Here is a 22685-nt window from a genome sequence, read left to right on the forward strand (position 1 = left end):
CTCAGGAAGATTCAAGATGCCCCAAACAACTCCAATGGCACTGATGAAAGCAGAGTATATGGGACATCACACAAAGCACCGCAATAGCCTCGAATGTTTTATTTAAAGTGACTTTATTAAAACACTGTTAATATAAAATGTGACCAAGTACAATTTTTTTGTAAGAATGTTTAATAAAAACATATTCAAGAAAGAAGGAGCATCAACTCTTGTTAAGCACAGGAAAAACCTACCAGGATAAGTAAAAAGTTCTGCAGCATGTTCTACCAGCTGGTCCCAATGTGTCTTAGGGTCGAGTTAGCCAATGGAAGAGACAGGCAGTCAAGTTTCTTCCCTAAGAAGCTTTAAGGTATTTAGCAGAGATTTAATGTAACACTCCCCAACAGTAGAAGACTTCATTTTCAGATCTCCGCAAATCACAAGAAGATTAGAATTTGCATCTTCATTTTGGATTTAGAACTTTTCAGCAGCTCAATGTACAGAAAACTAGATTCACTGGTAACTGTAAACTCCAAGATTAACATTTGTCAGCTTTGAAAAAAGGTGCGAGTCAATGCTAATTATACACCTAAAGAATTTGTGCTAAAGTTGTTCTAAGCTATATTAGTGCTGGATGCTTGTAGCAAATGCTAAAAAAGTGCAGCTAATTAAAAAACAGCAGAAAAGTCCAGGATGGTAACAAGTACTTTCTGAACTGCTGACTGCAGAGATAATATCCATGAATTACAGGAGTTTGTACAACTCAGGAAGAATGTAAATATGCTTTCAGAAGTCTGTAAATAAGACTATGCAATGACTTCCACTCTGTGGCAATCTTCCCCTTTAGCTAAGAAACCTCTTAAGAAAACACTAGAAAAATTGGAAGGTTTGGCCTTTGTGGTTCAATTTTTTGGGGGAGTGAGGGGTTCGAGGAGGAGTGGAAGGAGACACATACTTACAGCATTTTCCTTGATCAACAAGTAAGTTTTAATGCTCTATCAGCACACTCTGTTTGTTCAGAGAAAGCAGCACACCAATTAGAGGTAAAGATTCTTCCAGGACATTTCAAACTCTTCCTGTAACAGGTAGAAAAAAGTCCTGCTGCATCCAATTCTGCACATGTAACTGCCCCTGGCACCAAACCAAATGTCAAGTGCTAATCCATGAGAAGCCTAGCACAACTATGGTCTAGGAGATGGTGACCTTCTTACAGCCTTGGCTGGGACCCATTAGAGCCCTGTGTTTTGCCTTCTACCCCAAACAAATGCTATGGGACTATTGCTGAGGTAAAGGGAAAAGTCAAACCTTTGGCATTGGAGCAGACCAGTCACTGGCTGTGCGTAGGGGAATTAAGGCTTCAAGGTGAGGTAAACACAGTGAGAATCAGTGTGTAAATCATGCTGCATTTCAGAGACGACAGATTCAAACAACAGCTACTCTTGTTCTCTACATTTTAAACACCAAAGATCATTCAAAAGCAGAACTGGAGGCAAGACTGCTGAGGGCCACCTTGAGATGCCTCTCTGCACCTCAGGAACAAATGTAACTCAGATGTTGAACACTAAAGAGAATGTACCCACAAGGAGGAAAAAGCACCAAAGTTGATGAGTCCTTGAGACGATAAGCTGCTTAAAAACAAAAAAGCCTTACGCTGCTATGACCTCCCATAAACATAGTGGTTTCCTGACATAAAGGTAATCTACACTCCAGAAATTCTCCAGTGCTGTAGTTCCAGCACTAGTATTGTGAAGAGTTATGCTCTAGTAAGGAGGCAGTGAAATTGTTAGGCTTGTGTTCCCTGAAGAATTTCGCCAATTCGTTAGTTGTTGTTCCATTCCCCTCTACCCACCCCCAAGTCTTTAATCCAGAGAACAGAAACACCTGTCATTTCCACATATCATTTTTCTAACATTCTTATGTTATTATAGCAGATTTGTAGGGTACAAACACAGTGCTTCTTTGGATCCATCATTTTGGCAATGCCTTTGCCCTCTTCAGAAGAAAAGTGTTTTCAATAAGTGGTACAAAAGTAACTTTCAAACAAAACAAAATCTATAAATCAATGCAATTCTGTATGTTTGTTTTTCATACTACTTTCGCTAGCTATCTGAAGTATGGAATGATTTTCTTACTTGGAACCATTGCACGTGCAACACTATTTCTTACAAGCCATGCTAGCAAGGTTTCAATTGAAAACAGCAGTCTGGTCCTGCAGGTTCCATTTGTAGGATACAGAGACTCTCATTTGTGTTTCTTTAACATGTGTATGGTAACTTCTCCCATTCTCTCAATACAGTAGCTACCAAAAATTTTAAGAGATATTAAAAAAATATCCAAATGAAACCACACTTCTATCACTGTTTAAAAAACAAAACTGCATATGGTGTTACAAAAGTATACAAAGGCAACATTTAAGAGTTTGAAAGTTACTTCTAGAAAAAGACACAAATTCTAGTAAATTAACATACAAGGAGAAAGGTATTCCACTCCTTCCTCAAAATTAGTTTGATCTGTTTTGAAGTATCTTTTACCAGTTGTCCAGAAAATCAAAGCCAGTCTTCAAGATAACATTGCTTGTACTAGTCTGGAAGGGGAAAAAGAAAGAAATAATATGTAGTTGTTAATTATGGTATTACGAACTCAGTATTTGACTGCCTATCTACAAAATAAAATTTAAAATGTTGTCTGCCAATATTTCAAGGTCTTCGCCTTGCCCTAGACACCTAAAAACCTACACCATAAAATGCCAGACATGGAAAAATACTCACAATGGCCATTTAAAGGCAATTGCAAATAAAAATAAAATTCTTTTCATGGGCTGCAGGCAAAAACTTATTTTTTTCCTTATGGAAAAATTCATAAAGATCAATCTTTTAGACTAGAGTGGGAATTGCAGAGAATGAAACAAACACAGAAGAGAAGCATCACTAATTCAACAGATTGTCTGTTGCAATTATAGTCAGTTGTTTCCAGGAAACTACACAGTTTAAACTTTGATGACAAGTTATTTACTAGGCTATCAAGAACATGCTCACTCCTGCAGTGTTTCACTTTTAGCCATGACATTTGAAGTGATTTTAGTGTTCAGGAAAAGTATTCAATAGGCACAGGTGAGTCTCTGCATTATCTTCCTAGAGCATGGCTTCCCAGAACAGGGAAGATAATTCAGAGAAGGGGAAAGGAAGAAAATTCTATAATACATAAAATTCTCTAATACTCTGTTCATATTTTGACATGGGGAGTGTGTTTTTCCACAGAGGGAAAAATCAGGCTTTTCAAACTGTTTCAGTTAGCTTGAAAAAATTCCCAAAGGAAATAAAACTAGCAAATCATTAATTTGTAGGAAAACAAGCTAAAGCCTTTAATTAAATTAGAGAACTACCATGGTCACAATTTGCAGCAGAACAGCTCAATAAGCATTATCTCTTAGTTTCAGAAAAAATAACTAATCATAGGGCTTCAAATACTGAAGTGGCTTAAGTATTGTTCTCTCCTAAGTGCTGCCACTTCTCTTGCAACGAGCTACCTCATTCTGTATCTTTCTGACCTTACATAATCTTGTTCAGAATTTAAACAATCACAGTTTGGAAAATACAGTAGAGAAAAAGTTATGCCATGTGCTGAAGATGTACAGTAATGTGTCAGGCTATTGCCAGAGTGATGCCACAGATTACAAACAGAACTGCACAGCTCTGTTTGAAGAACTGCTCCTCTTCCCTACTCCACAGTTTTCAGGTTTCAGATCTCTTTCTTTTCTTTCCTTCACTATGTCATATCCTGCTGATCCCTTTCTTTTCTCACAGATCAGCATCTCAGCATCTGCTTTTAAAATAGCTTCAATTGGCTATTGAGCTGCTTAAGGTTATTTTTTGTTGTTGGGTTGTTTGGGTTTTTTTATTAAAAAAACATTCAGAAAGCTAATTCTGGAAGCTCACTCTATTTCTATTTTGGACTTTAAGAGAAAACACATTTGAAAGCAGCGCAGCTGCCTGGGACAAAGCACTGGGAAGTGGCTGTCAGGCTACTGCCTGAAACAGCTGAGAAACTAGTTCACCATTCACCACTATGCTGTGTGTACCAATAAAGTATCCTAGCCTAGACTCCAGCTTATCTACTTTTCAATTTAAAAATTTATTCTTTCCATTAAGTGTTTTGCTGTTTCAAAAAAACCCTAAAAACAAACCAAACCAACCAAACAAAAAAAACCCTCACTCAACCAAAAAAAACCTGCACAACCTCTTTTACTTTATATAGCATGTTACTAGGTAGCTTGCTGTCGATTAGCCACTGGGTGCCTTGTCAGCATTTCTGGTGTTATATTTAAATTATGCCTTTATCCTATGTGTTAAAAAATATTTAATTCAAGTTAATGTGTTAAACTTTTAAACAAAAGGTGAAATAGACTCCTTCACATTTGAAAGATAAAAAGCCATCAAGCTTTATGGAGTCCCTGATCTTTGAGAGTGGCCCTCTCAGATTTTAATGTACTTTACAGTTTTTAAATCTAAGGACAGTGGATATAGCAGTACTTACCTGTCCAGGCATTTGTGGGTCTGTAAGTATAGTACCATCAGTATCTTCTTTGTTTGTCCTAGATGATGCCAGATCCTGTGGTGGGTCAGGAAGAAAGAAGTCATCTAGAGAACTAGTGGGGAGTTGAGTAGGTCGAGGTTTCTCCCATTCGAGAGATACGGAAGGTAGGCTGGGGGCGACAGACTTCTCTGATTTAGTTATGCTCGGCTTCTCAGCTTTTGTCATCTCCTTTGGAGTAGACTCTTGTCTGTAAAAAGAGGGAAGGGGTTTCTCTCCTTTCTCCATGGACTTGATCTGGCTGGGGGTCAGGGACTGGAACTCAGACTTGTCTCCTTCAAACTTTGAGCGCTCTGCATTTATCTTCCAGAAAGAGGACTCCTCTTCCTTTCTGGGTGCTATCAACCCATCAGAGCCAGGGGTCTTATTGGCCTGAGAAGATTTAGGGACTTGGACGCCAGGTGCTGCTTTAACAGGTTGCCTCTGTTCATTTTGCATCTGGGTACCACCTTGTTCTTGTATGGATAGAGATGCAACGCTGAACTCCATCTGACTCTGTTCAGGGTTAAAGAAAAACAGTATTTCAAAGACCCTCACAAAGATAGTTTTGACCTTCCGATCTTGATGCATATAGGTAACACCTTTGCCCACAGTGACGCAACTCCCAGACAACAGGTACACAAAGCTAACTTATTTTCTCAATAAATGTCTATTTTTGTAGTTTCATAAAAATAACAATTTTTAAAAGTCTGAAGTGCAAGCAAATATAAGAGTCCTAGACCTGCTGCAGATTAGTCAGAGAAAACAATCAGGCAATCATATTCGAGTTACTCAGTGCATGCACAGCACTAAAACATTAGAAGAGCGACACTAAAACATCAGAACAGCTGCAGATGTATTTTGAAAATCATAGATGTTTTACATGAAAATATTAAGCAAAAAAAGCTTTACAGTGTAGTTTAAAAGACAATCTTCCACTACAGCCTTTGAAATAGTTGGCTACAATTCCACCTACTTCCAAGATAAAGGATTAGATGTAGTGGGTATGCACAGGCAAGTCATTTTACAATTCTAATGCACCTCTGAAGGAAAAGAAACAACTCCAGCAGGACCAGTTCTTCACCTATTCCAGAACCTTGTTTTGTTTTTACTTGCAGTGCAAATAGCTAGTCCTTTCTGATACGTAACACTGGGTCAAGGAAGCAAGTGTCCACAGCTAATGCATGATACAGATCTTGCAAAAGTCACCCGAAAGCTAACAGTACTTCAAAATGTTCATTTTACTTACCACCACTTCAGTAAAATGATTGTCAACTAGTTGCACACTCTTTAGGCTAATAGAAGTTAGGCCTTATTTCACTCTGAGAAACATGTAACCATCTTTAGGAGCACAGACAGCACCATAGCAAGTGCCAGGAAAGAACAACCTAATGGTCTAGACTTTTGTTTGCAAAATGGAACAAATAATGCAAAAAAAAAAATTGCATTTACTGTTACAGCTATGCTGTTTGCCTGACTGGGTTTGAAAAAACTCAGACGAGTTGTAGCTTTTCCTACAAATGGTTAATAGATACTTCAGAACTTCATTACAGATTTGTGATGTTTTTTCCCATTCTACTTCATTACCCAACCTTTCTGAATAAAACTGCAATAGTATGTATGGGCCTGATTCTAAAACAAGTCCCAGTTGCATATCATTTTCACTAGAAATGTTTGATCTTGAGTCCTACATTATTGTGCATGTTAAGTTCAAAGGGACTCTAGTTCTAGCAGGTCTCACACGACTAGTAATTAATATTCTAAAACTTCTCATCCAAGAGCAACTGTTAACCCAGCAACTGATTATTTATAAAACAATTTTTTTTAAACAGTCATCAGCTGCCTACACATAATTTGACTCATAGACTTACTTCTGACCTTTCTAAAGAACTAGATATATTATTTTTCCAAGGTTATAGGCAAGGAAGCACCAAGCTCCATGTTTTCACTAAGAATATACTGTTATCAAAAGATGCAGAACATAAATAAGCTGGAAGTAATTATAGCTCAGCTAGAGTAAGGTGAGTGCAAGGATACACACAACTCTTACCAAACAGCTCAACACCCCATGCTGCCTGCAAAAAACCGAAGAGGAAAACCGTGGTGCTCCAATTTTTTTTTTCAACAAAAGTCATGACGTAAACCTAAGCGCAGAAGATTTATCCTTAGATAAATTTTGCATAAACAAATTATAGATGCACTGGTGTTGAGGATTATTTACAGTGACTGCCATTCCTTACATTAAAATATAGGGATTTATTTGCCTAAGCTCATTTGGCAGCAGTACTGAATAGAGATTTATCACCCTGAAGTTAAGACGCTTTACGACTTTAGAACTGATAAAATTCCAGCTTAAAAAACCCATAACACAATATAAAATAGACCTGCACTTCTCTACTATCCAAAAGAAAAAAAAAAGACAGATTAAAAAAAAAATCCATCTTGATTTTGGGGCTATCTCAAACCATGACAAAAGCCTAAATTGTGTAAGACTTGTCATGTAGGAATTAAAACAGTGCTACTTTTTATCCTTCAACAGTCAGCTGCCTTCTGAGTAGACTCTCCCAGGGCTCACACTAGGGATGACAGTAGCTAAAGGCCACTACAGCAGGAGTCACTTTCAGTAAAATGATTCCTTCACCCTCCAGCCCAAGAGAGAGGGAAAGTCAGTGCCCAGAGGGCAGAGAGGCTATCACAACCCCAGATCCACCAGGACAGTGTTGGAAATAAAACCCAGCAAAAACACTGATGGAAGGGAAGCAGAGGTCTGTTAGAACAAAAATCAGAAAAAGTAAACCAACAAGATGGCTCTGCATTTCAATGTCAGTAAGACAGACAAGCAAAGCCAGGCCTCCTGAGAAGTTCTTAGACTGTGGAGCTAAAGATATATTTTATGTTCTTTTTTATGGGTCCAAATATCAACTCAGATGTCTGGTTTGGAAGTGGCACATCACTTCTAGAGTAGAGTGTGGCACTGCAGCACAACTTCAAGCAGTTGTGCCTTTCCAATGTGCTCATGGATGCATGTTCTGAAGAAGATGTCCTTTTTGTCCTCTTAGTATGGAGATCATGGAGTGTACCTTTCCATTTCAGAAGACAGGGCCACCTGACATTTAAGACTGCATACTTGTATCATGGTATGCTTTGGAGATCAAACAGTTCATAATCTGACATGGAATAATCCAAATGAAAATCTTTCTTCAGGAGTTTGCGTTCTCCCACAAGGAAGGTAAAGAAGATAAGACTACCCTGACAGGTTCTGAAAGCACTATGTCTCAGCATGATGTAAATGCAGCTCCGTGAGGTCAGATGTATAATTCTGCTTCTAGCATTTAGCTCAAGAAGCCAAGAACTTCTGTGGACCAGCCGCAAGATATTCTGTATTCCTTGAAATATATAATGCTTCTATTTGACTTTTCAGGTTACTTAACACAACTAAGCCCCTAAGCTAATGAAAGAAAATTATTAATAGGCAGCATCTTTCAAGTAAAAAAACTGGCAATAAAACACCCTCCCCCGCAAGATAAAACAAACTAAATAACAGAACAGCATCATAAGTAGGAAGATAATTTCACATAGAGATGGAGAAGACCCATGTGTGAAACACCCTATGCTGACATCTAAGTAATGAATAGTGCTGTACACTCTAATGAGTCACTAGACACTACAAATGTGATTTTAATTAGTGTTCTGCTCTCAGTTTCTTACATCAGATTGCAAATTGGCAATTGGTTGCGTCAGCAGGAGAAAAAAGGAAACAATATTTAAAAGACAGTTACCCCCTGAAAAAAACATTTCCTTTTTCTTAAGGCTTGCCAACCATGAGAATAGCATCTCTCCTGGCCCCAGTCAATATTAGGGCAGCAGCTCGCCTGTCAAGGATCATACTGTGCGCTCGCTTTCCTCAGGCTGAGGCAGAGTTGCTGTGAGCTGCACTGGCATACAGCAGTGGAAGGGTGCCTGTGGCACTCTACTAGCTGCCACCTTGGGGAAGCAAACACTGAACACTGGGATATGATGTCATGATCAAAAGTGAATTGTCATTTAGGCACCCTTTGGGATTCTAGAGACAGGGTTTCTGTCCCCCGCTGCTTTCATAGATTTTGTATGACTTTAAATGAGCTGCAGTTTCTGTACTTATAATTCTCTATCTAAGGAATAAAACAAAATTATTTTCTTTTTCCTACCCTTTGTCCAAATTGTATTCCTGGGAACTATTCAGCCCAGAAACTCTCAAGAGTTTACAGACAGGCTAGTGAGGTCCCAACTGCAATTTCTAGAAGTTATCGGAATTCAAATAAAAGCTATTAACAGCAGTAGTATTTTCAAGATGTTGCAAGAGCAAATCTTTCTCAACACATTGAGAGAGGGGGGAGAGAGAGCATGTGAAAGCATGCAACTAAGCAGTATTTTGAGGCAGAGTAAACCTGGAAGTCTGTGTTCTTTTTGGTCTTATCCCTCTGTTCCCAAACCACTGCAAGGGTTCAAATAAAGGATGCCCTGTCTTGATCATTTTTCTGAATAATAAATATGAATAATATTATAAATTGCAGTTTTTAGGAAGCTGTATATCCATCTTTCCTTAAAAAGATGATATTAAGGTATTTAGGAATTTTGTTTATTGGATTAAAAAATTTAGACTAAGCTTCAGTCTCAAGGCAGCAATAATCCACCAAATCATACTAGTGGTTGTACATACTCATGAGAAACAATGTATTCTGAAAGAGGCACCACATACTGAGAATGTCATGATTTAATAATACTGTATAAAATCAGGTCTCAGTTCATAAGTCTATATTAAAAACAAGATGACCACAAAGAACCCAGGAACTTTTTAAGCATCTTATTCACTCATCAGGAATGTGTAGTATTTTACTAAGCAGTCACGCAAATACAGCCAAAACAAATTGTTTTCCTTGGCAGGCTGAAAAATCCAAATTGTTGAGAAAAAACTGCAGAAACACTGTCAAAAGCAACTTGTTTTAAGCACAGACTAATAAATGCAGAGGTAAGAAAGCCAACTTTAAAAAGATTTAGAAGATGACTTTGCTTTGCTGAATGGACAAAACCAAAATAAATATGGGACTCAAAGTAGTTGCAGTTTTTGCTTTATCTCCTGTGCACATCGTGGGTGTTTTTAGGATCTTTTCAGTCAGAAAGAAATCGTTAGGTCAGCAGAGGCAAATTGCAAGGGCAAAAAATAGAGCCAAGTACTCAAAACCAATCTAAGTAATTTTAGTCCCTACAGAAAGACAATGCCAAACATATACAGCATGGATCTCTGGAAGAAATTACATTATATACTCTTTTGTGATATGAACGGCATTCTAGTCTGCCACTGCTACCATCTAGCTTGAGCCAGCTGATGCTGACAGTATCTGGTACATGCCTGGTTTTATGCCCAAAAAGAACTGTCTAAAGAGTGATGCAGGTAACTGAATCCTTAGCTGAGAACACTTGGCCATGCCGAATAAAATAAACATTGAACACAGCTTCTATTACCACAGGGTGCGTTTTTTTTGCTCAAGAACTAATAGTCAACAGTGGTCTTACAGCACCGTGTTTTAAATGTGTTTTAAAGGGAAGGCTAATCCCAAAACCTCAGGGGTCACGCTTCTTTCCTTCCAAGGAAGTATTGCCATTTATGCTCGCTTGGTAAAAATAATTACACCAAATTATAGTTTATAACAAACAATTATAATATCAGGCTGCTAAGCGAAGGAAGGAAAAACCTCTTTTCTTGAACTTTTTTCCTATTTAAAACAAAACAAAATCCTCCACAACAAGGACTTGTATGAGGAAGGATACTGAAGTCTGTCTTTTAGTTTTAGATAAGGGAAACAGTTTGCAAACCGTGTTTCTTTGTAAATGCAATTTTTCTCTTCCTAAATCATTGCTAGGATTAGATCACTTCTGTAGCAATATAATTAGGGAATTCAGACATGGAGGCAGCAAACAGATTATTGAAGAGATTGAAGCTTGACACTTGCTTGTTTTGTTTTTTTTGGTTTGTTTGTTTTAAACACACCTTGAAGGCTTTTCTTTTCAACAAATAGCTGATGGTCTGTTGAAAATAGAAGAGAGCTGGCAATTATTCTACCTGTATCAAGAAAAACAAATTTTTAGATATGCATGTGTCAATTTCAAGCATTTGGAATAAAGCCTGTTTTCATTAATAGCATGAATTAGAAATAGATTCCAATTTACTCCCATGCTGCTCAGGGCAATCAGTGTGTTAACTGAGGTGGCAGACTGAAATTATATTTTCTGCCCATTATTAAATTATTAAAAAAAAAAAACAACAAACAAACCAAAACCACAAAACCCACAAAGTTTTCAGTTCAGGAAGAGTTGCAGAGAAATTTTATTTCCAAATGCAGGCATGATTCTTGTTTTCCATTTATATCTTGAGGTCCATGCTGAGTTTCACTGAATTTTTACTTCAAACAAACCAAGAAACCTCAAAGGCTAAACTCAGCCAAAATGTCGTCTTTCATCTCATGTAAACCTGAAGCCATAAATAGAATGCCCTGAATTCATAAACCTGGCTAGAGCTCCATTTAAAAATGTAACCCACATTTCAAGACATTATGTCCGTGAGGGCTCCACCCATGAACCAAATCACTCCCTCCAATCCAATCTCTGGTTTTAAAATGTCAGCCTATTTGCAGTGCCAAGAGAAGTCATTGCTTCCCGAGTAGTTTTCCTTCTGAGAAGTGATATCATTATCTACTAAAAATATTATTTTTAATGCTGTCAAACAGCTAACTCAGCAATTTACATGGTATTTCTACTTTGATTTGTTTGAGGATTTAAAAATAAAAAGGTAAGACAAGAAATACATATCAAACCGCTAAAAATACTGGAGACACTCATGCAAGTGTTTGCTGTGATAAGATGACTTAAGCCATATCTCACATTTGTGTTTAAAATGAGAACACAGAAAGCTTATTTTTGACACAAGTGAAGTTATCAAGTCCTTCAACAATGTTCTGCCCAAAATGACTGCAATTTAGTACACTGTTCTCTGGGTAAGTTTGACAGCCATGGAATTAGGGAATCCATTGCACTAGCTCCTGTAAGAAAAATTTATCCTTACCTAATCCTCTAGAATCCCCTATCTTTACCTAGAATCCCCACTGGCATCACTGTAACACCTGAGAAGCTTCATCTTGGGAGAATACATGCTCTCTACTCTTCTCATTACCCTCTTAGTTTCCCTCATGTTAGTTACAAATACTGATTTTGCTGCTTTATTTTTCTGACTCTCACTGTTAAAAAAAAAAAAAAGCCTAGTGGTTTTACTTATTTACATCTTTATTTTGCTCTGCAAAAGCCACATTACTTTCCTTGGGTAAAACAGATCACATTCATGCACATTCAGGCATTAAAGTGAGATCAGGGGAAAGAATATTGTGGAAAGACTAACCCTTCACAGGATAGAGCTCATGGAATGGAAAGAGCCTGATGGCCTTAAATAACAGGAGGAACAGATTTGGCTCACAAGACATCGCACGTGCATTACAACATATCAACCTTACTGAACAGCTCATTCAGGTTTCCTCACATGGGACCAGTTCAGCAAGGATACTTTTTCCTCAGCTGGTACCTCATGGGAAAATTGCCTTCCAGTATCACCTTATTAAAGTACTGGTTAGGGAAGAGATCTAAGAGTAAGCGTGAAGCAAGATCTCCACCTTTAGAAAAGGAAGACTCAGCAGCTGAAGGATTTGGCTGAAAGACTGATACAATATGAGGCACTGAATTAAAACCAAAAGGAAGCACCCACAGAAAACAATCATCCCACAGCCTGTAAAGCCAGACAAAATGGATTCCCTAGAGTTTTGCTAGAGAAAAAGGTCAGGCAACTTTTCAACCTACAGCTGAGGCACAGCTTTTATCCCTGGTCAGCAATCAGGGAGCGGAGGAGAGGGAAGCACAGCTTCATCAGCCATGACGATTACTTCTAAAGCAACCTCCTCCCCACCTCACTTCTTTTCAGCAGCCACACGGGCATTCCCATATCATTCCATGATCCTCCATTCATTACAGTAAAGGATGAAACTAGTGCATCTATCCACTTGGGTCCCTCAGTTTGAAACAGTAGGATGATAGTAGAAATAACCTTAATCAGCAAGTGAGAAACAACAGGCTGGGTTCACAAATCCTTCACTAGACATACAAGCATTAAAAAGAAAAAGAGTATCAATTAAAGAGAAAATCCATTCAAATGCAGATGCATCTCAATTTGGATCACCAGTCAGTGCATTACACGAAGCATTATCCTCCAGGAAGTTCAAGTATTCAGAACTTACAAAGTATTATCAAGACAGAGCATATAAATATGATTACAGCTGCCATGTTCCCAAATCTGAGTTTTTGGATTCATACCGAAAAATAGAGGAGACACAACAGTGCTGTCTCCAACATATGATTTATTACACCTTATTGTCAATGAGGTCCACACTTTTCTCACAGCTTTCCCTTTCTTGGCAGCTTCACCCAAGTACACCCATGTTCAAAAGCCTCTTTGATATTATACTAAGAGCCAGTGGCTGTTTCTTCTAAAGGTTCTGAAAGACAGGAGGGCTTGCCTGAGCTACCAGGCTTCCACTGCAGGAAATTTTCCACTGGTTCCTGAACCATCACAGCTTATAAGGGAATTTTAAGGCAAGTGAAGACTGGCATTGGTTTCTCTTAAACCACGGCTGCAGGGACCCAGGAGCCACATCAAGTTAGAGGTTAATCAGCTTCTGCAAAGCACAGATGGGGCGCTAGCTACAGGCAGTGACCTTGAGCAGGGAGGGTGAGGGTCAACCAAATTAATTTAGTGTTCACTGGCATTTCCAAATAATTACTCTGCATTAGGCTAAGATTATATTCATAAGCTCATACATGATTATCTACATAGTTCAAGGGCAAAAAAACCCCAAGCCAAAACAAAATAAAAAGAGGGAATAGGGCAGAAGCAGCTTTCTCTGACAGAGAACACAAAGTTTGAAATGTATGATTAAATTAATATGTTCCCCATACACAGCTGAGAAAGGCAATGAGCTGTGGTTTTGCTCCCAGAATTTCTTCAACAAGAAGAATTAAGCTTGATTTTCCACCACAAACATGGTACAACCATATTTCTCAAACTGCACGTTCAGAAAGATGGAGAACTCTGGCTCCATGTTAGGCATGAGAATCCCATCGTAAATAATACTTTAACAAAATACCAGCAGTAAAGTGAGAGGTGAAAAACAGCAACACAACAACTCCCAAACCAACTCACCACAGAAAGAAAAAAAGCCCCACCACATTCTTTTTTGAAGGAGATGCCTTTTGGAGATGTAATAATATAATGTTTGTATCATAGCCTCAGGTCAACAAGTTTCATTACATTTGTTGTAGGACAACATTCTAGGTCATAATAAAAAGATGAAGCATAAGACAGGTCTTAAGAAAAAATCCAATCAAGTTACTAGATACCTGCACCTTTCTCACCCCGTTTCCTAGTTAGTTTACTCCTGCCTGCCAAAGTGAAATATGGTTATATTTATACAATATCTGATAAACATGGAAAGTTGATTAAAAAGTTTGCCATGAAAAATCAAATAATTTGTAATTAATCAGTTTTAACACCTGCACTTGAAGCCAGAAGCTTAGTTCATGAAGTCCCATTTTGTGTTTCTGTTGATGTAAATCAAAGTTCATCAGTTCTGTATCATTTGCAGGATAGTCACTTTACACAGCTCTCATAGAATAAAGGTGATAATAGTCTATCGAGTATCAAAATGAAGACAATAAATGCATAAGGAAAAGTATAAAATGACAGACCAACATTAAAAGTAAAATTGCTGCATATTTACCTTCGTTTCCCAGGAGAATGGAGCTGAGTGTTCATCTTGCCAAGTTATGTCCTGAAATAAAATTCAAGAATGACTAAAAATCAGAACAACAACTTTACCTGCTGAGAAGCATCATACAGATGACATTACATTACACTGCTGGAACTGTAACAACCACTACCACACAACTTGCTAAAAACTGAAAGCCCTACTTGAAGATGGCGCTGATTACATTTTAGGACTGACTGAAAGCAAGTTCTCTGAGGGGAAGGTTATCAATACTATACCAATTTAATCTACAAAATATATGAAGGTTTAACCTGGTCTAAACTACTTGAAATGGCTTCTCAACAAATAGTTTTAAGATGTATTATATTTCCAGTTTTCTACTAGGCATTTCTTTGGTAGCCACTAGCAACACACAGGGATAGGAAAAACAAAAGGAGAAAGGGAAATAAAGTCCCATTTCCTCCCCTTGGCAAACCGAAGAGCATGTGCACAACCAGGCAGTCACGTGGCAGTGAAACAGCTGTGCAGCCATCAGGACAAGCCACAGCTGGATCCAGCCCTGACAAAACACATAATCATGCCACTTCAATGACGGCTGGTCTGAAGTAAGAATTCCGTGGTGTTGAAAGAGCCACATGACATCCACAGGGTAAAATCCCAATCTGAAATCAATTCTTCTAAGAAGGTATATTTCTGAAAATAATCCCAATTTGACAAATTTAAATAGTCTCTTCATACGCGGCATGCCCTCCAGAAATACATGACCCACATCGAAAAAAGGAGGAGTGAAATAATAAAAAAATTACTGTATTTCATATTTTTTGAAAACTTAAAACAAAACTATTGCATTTCTATTCCTAGTCATGGCTGGGTCTCACTGGTACACTGGACGGTCATGCTGGTAGAGGTTGTGAGTTGCACCCTCCATACTGAGTATATCCCTGTTTGGCCACCCCAGTATATAAGAAAGGAATGGGAGTTGGAATATCGTATGGAAAGAGAAAGGCCAGGAGTAACCATGCAGGACTTTCATACTCCAGCTGTTCAGAGAATAACAGAACCAGACTGTGTTTTAAGACAACACAGGAACCCCACATCTCACTATGACTGCTCTTTTCTTCTTATTTGTGATCTCTGCCTTTATATAAATGTATTTCTCAAACATCTGATAGCATTCTCTTGATTTGCCATCTTATTTCACCCTAGGCAGATTTTGCTGGCCAAGAGCTATGAGATCACAATTAAAAATGTCTGAAACCATGTCCTAAACACGAAAACATGCCATTCTCCAACTATTACTCATCTGTGAAGCACAGGGTTTCTAGCAGCAAAGCATTTGCTCTTAGATCCCATGCACTTAGAAAGAACTGGGCTGATAGAGATCATCTAAGAGGAAAAGCCTGGACTCTGCTGGATCCCTCATTCTGGCCAAAAAGGAAATTTGGTAAAGGAAATTTTTGCCAAGAACACAAATGTAATACCAGGTTCTCTCATTCCAGGAAACAGATACTCAGATGTACTAACATTTAAAGAAAACAAAGGCGATAAAAGTCTGCTTTTTAGTATCTATCAGTATTTGCACTGTGCTGCTGACCGCATGGGCATGCCACACCACTCAGTGTGTGATCCCTCACAGAAGGTGTATCAAACTATTTCAAACTCATTTTAAGACTATATCATTTGCCTCTGAAGCACATATGACAAGAATCACAGTCTGAAAGGGAAGACAGATGGGACAACCCAACCACTGGATTGAGTCTCACACACAAGGCAGGACTATAACCCTTCTGTCCACATGGGGTCTGGAAAAATCAGTACTTGATTTCAACCACAGCAGTAAAGGACACAAACGAAGTTCAGAGAACACTGTAACACTCCTACATGCTGTCACAGCACCTTAAAGCTCCAGACATGTAGGCAGAGCTGCCAGTGGGTTTTACCTTAGGAATTTAAAGGAAGCTCTGTCTTCTTGCCATTTACAGGACAAGCAAACCAGTTGTGGACCAGTTTTAAACTTGGGTGCAAGCCAAGACCATCCTTGTCCTTGATGTAAGACATCCAGTTCTTTATTTTCCTGTATCTGAGGCAAGTGTAGACAGCACTGGGAGGGACCTCTTCACCCAATGCTCTCTGCACACTCTCAACTCAGTGATGACACCACTGTTGTGAGGCTGACCACAGAGGGATAGTAAAGCAGCATGGAGAAGGCAGAGTGAAGGTATGAGATCATCATGCAGCAGGATACATCATTCCCTACAAGGCAGAGCAAGTCAGCCTCCCATTTCATAGAATCTGATGTCTTCTCAACCATCATTGCAGCTGTTGGAACCTCAACTTGTAACCTCAACCTCCAGCATAGGCAAGCAAAAAGCTCTTGAAATGAATTAACAGTATTTTGGTACCAGTTGTTAAAAAGTTCAGGTTAGAGATAAAATCTAAGACTTTCATAGACTATTTCAAAAGATGGAATTAGTAGACATTTGTTAGGCATGAGCAGTTCCCTAAAAGAAGAGGACCATAGATTTGTTTTTCTTAAAAGGATGGCTCATTGTATCTTGGACTGCACAGCCCAGCACACCTCAGAGCCAGTAAGTCTGAGGAGCTCTGTCCACTTACAAGAGATCTTCCATAGGACATAGCAAAGAATAAAATAGGATAAGACATGGTTTGAGGATACAAACCTTCAAGGAGGTGATGTCTGTGGTTATTTGAAGTGTACTTCAGGGTAGGATGAAGGAGACAGTTGACGAGTTCTGTCCATTGCCAGGGAAGGGAAGGAAGTTTGTGGCCTCCACCTCTTGTGCCCTCACACAGAGGACATGAAGAGGAACAAGTGAGAAGCCAGAGATTACACTTCAGTAGTTGCCTACCTGAAGTGCCTGATTCATGTTTGTCATCAACAAAATATGAGAAATAACTTTGATGTAGAATAAACAAATTCTTATACATTTGAAAAAGCTGGAAGCAAAATAATAAACTATTTCAATATTAACGAAAGAGAATTATGAGTGAAAATTATAGAGAAAAAGGCCTCAAGGCTATTTATCATCAACATAGATTAGGAAAGATCCATATCTGATCAGCTTTTGTTTCCAGTACACAACAAAGCCTTCTTCCAGAAAGAAGGCAAATAAATAAACTTTTGTTCACCGGTGTTAAAGAAAGAACCTATTTGTAAGAAATGGGGCCTCATGCAACATATTTCAGAGCTGAAAAAGACAAGAAAAAAAGAGAGAGAGAGGCAAAAATCTGGTCATACACTTGACTTCAACAACCAGCTGCAAAATATATAAAGAATCACAAACTACATTTGCTGAATGTAGGCAGCTTGTTGCAAAACAGCATCTGAATTTCAAAATGGAAGACACTGGTAGAAAAATGCCTGCGTATCTGACATGACCGTTGCTCAGTACAGCTGTCAGTAAGTGGGAAAGTCACAAACCCACCAACAAATGCATCTTGGAAGTATTATCAGAACAGGACTTGCTGGTTTTCGGGGTTCAACTGCACTCAAAAGCTGCCCTGCATTTTTCGTTTTTTAAAAAGCACAACTCTCTAACATAAAAGTTTTTGCTCTATTGACTATTTGTTGCTTTAAGGCATTTTTAAGTAGGGAGGTAAAAGGGTTGATCCTTTGTTTGGTGCCAAAGTTCTTAAGGCTAAGCAAAACAAAATACCATATCTGCCTTTAGGTAGATAAGTCAAGCTTCCCTATTAAAAGATGATCAATGAAGCGAATCGAAGTCTCCTACCTGTCTTTGTTCCACATGAAATGCTTACTACTTCTTAAAGCATATGGCATTTAGTTCAATGAAAAATTTAGTTGTTTCAAGTCCAACTCTTTGAGCTACTGAATACTGCTCAAATATTGAATATCCGTTTAAAGAGAAAAAAAATTTAAAAAAAGAAAAATCAGACCTCGAATCCATGTGTATGCCGCACATTTATGGATAAAGAGGGACAGTATTAAGAGAACAGTGAGAACTTGTTGTAAAGTACTATCTAAACTTTCACTGAAACAAACAGAGGATCCAGTGGCACCAACTAACACCAAACCAGCCGCTTAACAAAAGTCGACCACTACAGCAGGCAAAGGGTAGTAGCCTCTTATACACTCTGGTTTTCCACTGGTTCCTCTCATAACTTATGACACATTTCAAAAATAATCAATTTATATTACATTCATATTCAATCCTGGTTTCTATTTTCAGATTTTTCTCCGTTCAGTTAACCTTCTTTTCCACCGCTGCGGGCATTATACATGAATGGAGAAATGCCAGTAATTGGAGGCTTGTTAGGAAAGAGAAAGCTCTGTTTGAAGGTCGCAGCCTCCAAAAGCCCTCAGTCAAGAGGTCTAGACTGTCTAGATACAGAAAATTATGGTGAAGCAACAAATAATCTCCTGGTGCTGGGCTCATGTGTGATGGTAGCGAGTCAATCTTCAGTAAACAGAACAAAACTTATTTCACGGGGGCGTTAAATGACCCTGCCAGCCTAGAAGAGATGAAAAATATGACCTAGACCAGCCAACTCTAGAAAACCGAACAAGACAGAGAGGTAAGGGATGTTGGATTTTTCTAGCAGGAGGTGTTAGAGAATACCGGGTCCTGCAACCCCATCAAGGCTATTGAGCTGATGTATTCTGGCGTTCATCTCAAACAGGAAGTCTTAGCTTGACACTGTGAGGCTGATGGTGGACATATAATGGCTGGTTAGTGCTTGCATGCACCCTCACCATGACAGCGTGGTGCCCACAGGTACAACTGCCAAGCAGAACTGGGTGCCACCCAATCCAACTCTGCTTGAGAGAAATGCTGCTTGGGGAATCAGGGAGCCTAACTCCTGTACTTCAGTTTCTTTCATCAAGGTTTTTGAGACTTCTAAAAATACCTTCAGTTCTTTGACAGCAAGATGGGAGATTAAAAGAGCAGCTCTGGTGTCCTGGCACAAATAGTCTTTGGGACCTGCGTTCACAGTGCCTGCACAGCTTCGGTTATTAACTCCATGGCTGGTGATGCTGCAATGAGCATAAGATAATGGAAGACCTGAAGCAGTGGCATTCAGGTGACTTTAGGCATTTGCTAAGAGTCACACATGGTGCTGCAGTGCTCTAACACTATAAAATGACTGGATCATGGCTGCAGGATGCCATGGTCCTGTTACCGCACATCTATTTTCTCTAACACCCTTCCCACACAGCCAACATACTGAAAGGTGTTTTGAAAATGTAAGAGATGCTTACAGTTTGAGAACTTACAGTCCTGGGCTATGAGTTCAGGAGATAAATTTGGTGTTAGAAAAGATATATGTGAAATGGTGGGAGCGAGAAAGAGGGAACCAACTGTCCAGAGATACAAGACCACTACATATATCCTCTGGACCACCTTATGAAAGTGGTCAAATGCATGAAAGTGGGACTGAAATGGTGAGAGGCCTGGATGGGTAAATCAGTATCTTCATCATTCATCCTTGGTTTGCTTTCTTCCTAGACCTCTAAAGAACATGAGGTGAAAGAGATAAAATTTCCATGCTTAAGCAAGCACAGGTAGATCACTACAGATTTCAACATCAGTTAACAGGGAAGATGAGCTGTGGCTGGAAACTTGAAACCTTTGGAGCAGGTGTCAGCAAGAACATCACCAGATCAAAACACTCTCACTGAAAGTGCTGCAAAATCAACAAGTGATTCTGAGGTATGCAGACTACTCTCCATTTCCTTGCCTTGGGATACCATACATCAATAGACAGGGACAGCAGCCAGGACCAATCTAATTGCCCTGAGCAAGGGCTGGGTGACCACAGTACATGTAGCAGTTACATCTTACAAAGATAGCAGGAGCACAGCTCAGTAAGCTGTTAGACCAGAAGACAAGAAGATAATAAAGCTCTGTAGACCAAGCACTTGCAAGCCTGGAAAGCTGAACTGAAATGGCAAGAGACTGGCAACAGTAGCTCTGCAACAGCAGGACAAGGAGGAACAATTAGTGAGCCAGGGCAAAGGTCCAACAATCAGGTTGAATGCCAGCAAGGGAGCCAGGGGAGAGGAAGCTATCAGATGAAGAGCCAGGAAAGGTTCCAAGGCTCAACAGTGCAGTTGGAAGAACTAAAATGGAAATCACGGATGCCAAAATGAGTGGAATCTCTTTTCTTCAGAGAAACGATTTATATTAACTTCTGCTTAGAAGTCAAGGAGGAAGTCAGTTGAGGCAGATGCTTCCAAAATTAAACATATCAAGTATTTTGATGAATTCTTTGATTAATGGCAACAGAAACGCTAATACTATGCATTTTGTAACTGCATTTGGGGAAAAGAGGGGAAAGAAAACAGCTTGCTGAATTTCAAATGGACTCTCTAGCTGTTTTGTCAAGTGGGAAATTATTATTTCCATACAGTACAGCACGACAGCCTACAACACGCCTGCTTTCCTTCCAGATCCACATAATTCAAAGCAGAAAGCATACCAGAGCTCTCTGAGACTGGGAAAGCTGAACATATTTACAGTCATTAACCTAAATTCTTTCACAACTAACTTTTAAATTTCCCTTCGAAGTTTGTTTGCACAATCAAATTTGTTGTCTTGTGTTCTTCTATACCTCTCTTTCACCATTACTATCAAATATTTACCTAGAATTTTAGGTGTCACAGACTAAACAAAACTGAGCTTGACCCCTGTGTTCTCTAACTTTAGATACCATGTGCGTGTGGCACAACATCACACCTTCCTGACAAGTGAAACACAGGGAGCAGTCTTCTAGCACAAAGCTCCTTGGGAACCATGATGCCCAGAATCAATGTGCCTCATATGCTTCCTATAGATCCTATTGCAAGGGATATTGGAGACGAGGCTAAAAGTAGCACTGTTCTCTTTAAATTGGATTGATGATTACAAACGCAGAAGCAGATTATGGGTTTTTTTTTCTGGTAGAAGCCACTTGAGTTAATTAACAATAGGTCGCTGTAAGTTATTATATGAACATAGGGAAAGAGACTGGCTCTGTAATCGTAAAGAAATGTAAAAGAAAAGAAAACAAAGGGAAACAATACACAGAATAAGAGACACAATATCTGAAGAGCACTGTCAGGTCTCTTCAAGCATTGTTAGACCTTCCTCTTTAAGGGATCGCACTCGGTAACATGACCCACTGCTCCAGACCGGGTACCTTTATACCTATGGATTTCCAGAAGGGCTGCCACGCTTTGCCATTAGATAGATGGCTCTCAAAAGGTTCGAAATCCATACTTTGTGCCATCTATCTTTCCACACCCTTGTTTTTCCTGGCATGTGACATGGAGCAGGCTGCATTTTTTTAAGGTGTCAAACATGCCAAGAGCTGGAATGTTTTCAGTGTTGTATTTTTAACTGTGTCTAAAACTAGAAACAAAAAGGAAGAGACTTAATTCAATGTAAACATTCCCTACAGCCCATTTTCAGCAAGGGACTATGCCCAGCGCCAGCCAGGGCCATGCCCCGCTGTCGGGGCAGCTGGGACTGGCCTCTTCTCCAAGTCTCCGTTCTGCAAAACCCACTCCAGCGTTACCGTCGCTGGCGCCTTCCCTGCTTTTACAGTGTGACCGAGTCCCCCCGCGCGCAGGGTAACATCCCGCCCCCGCGCACAGCCAGGGAGCCGGGAAAGGAATAAACCTCATCCCCCCAGTGAGGGGGGGGTGATGCCGACGGCGAGGAACACTCGCGACCCTCCGCAGCCCAGCGCCGGCGGCACCGGCGAGCAGGAGCAGCGGCAGCTGGGGCAAGGCTGCGGCCGCCCCGCCCGGGCGGCGGAGCCATGGGTGGGGAGCGCCGCTCGCCCCAGACCCGCCGGTGCCCCCTCCCCTCGGTGCCCTGTCGCGGCGCGGCCCCCGCGGTACCTCGTCGCCGAAGCGCACCACCTTCTGCCCGGTGTTGAGGCGCAGGCTGGGGTAGGAGGCGGGCGGCGCGGGCGGGCGGGCGGCGCCGCGGTGCGCGGCGTAGCGGGCCTGGACGTGCGGCTCCACCAGGCACTTGTCGATGATCTCGTCCTGCTGCCGGGGCGGCAGCCGCTCCCACTCGGGCCCGTAGCGCTCGCGGATCCGCTCCTTCTCAGCCATGATCTTGCGCGCCATGGGGCTCAGCGAGGAGAAGTAGCTGAACCGCTTGCGCTCCCGCTCGTCCAGCGGCCGGTTCCCGTTCATCACCGCCGTGCGGGAGGCGGCGATCGCCGCCGCCATGGACGCCATGGCCACCCCGCCGCCGCCAGCGCCGCACTCGCACGGCGGGAATGGGAATGGGAACGGGAAGAGAACCGCCTCCTCCGCTC

The 22685-nt window shown here is 40.3% G+C and overlaps 1 protein-coding gene across 1 annotated transcript; it reads right to left on the bottom strand.

Annotated features, from left to right (window-relative positions):
- Positions 1-96: 96 nt before the first annotated feature.
- On the bottom strand, positions 97-22685 carry C3H1orf198 (chromosome 3 C1orf198 homolog). Its single transcript, XM_032684215.1, has 4 exons — positions 22258-22685; positions 14403-14453; positions 4513-5064; positions 97-2563 (listed from the first exon to the last, which is right to left on the bottom strand). The coding sequence occupies exons 1-4, from the start codon at positions 22603-22605 to the stop codon at positions 2507-2509; spliced, it is 1008 nt and encodes a 335-aa protein (XP_032540106.1). The 5' UTR covers positions 22606-22685; the 3' UTR covers positions 97-2506.

The sequence above is a fragment of the Chiroxiphia lanceolata genome, chromosome 3 (assembly GCF_009829145.1).
Source record: "Chiroxiphia lanceolata isolate bChiLan1 chromosome 3, bChiLan1.pri, whole genome shotgun sequence".
In the NCBI taxonomy this organism is placed as follows: domain Eukaryota; kingdom Metazoa; phylum Chordata; class Aves; order Passeriformes; family Pipridae; genus Chiroxiphia; species Chiroxiphia lanceolata.

Bases quoted from the DNA above. Each gene is read 5' to 3' on its own strand.
- C3H1orf198 (XM_032684215.1), bottom strand. From the start codon at position 22,605: ATGGCGTCCATGGCGGCGGCGATCGCCGCCTCCCGCACGGCGGTGATG. The intron at 14,454-22,257 runs GTACCGCGGGGG...ATTTTATTTCAG, and splicing joins TGGTGCGCTTCGGCGACGAG to GACATAACTTGGCAAGATGA. The intron at 5,065-14,402 runs GTAAATATGCAG...AACCCTGAACAG, and splicing joins CATTCTCCTGGGAAACGAAG to AGTCAGATGGAGTTCAGCGT.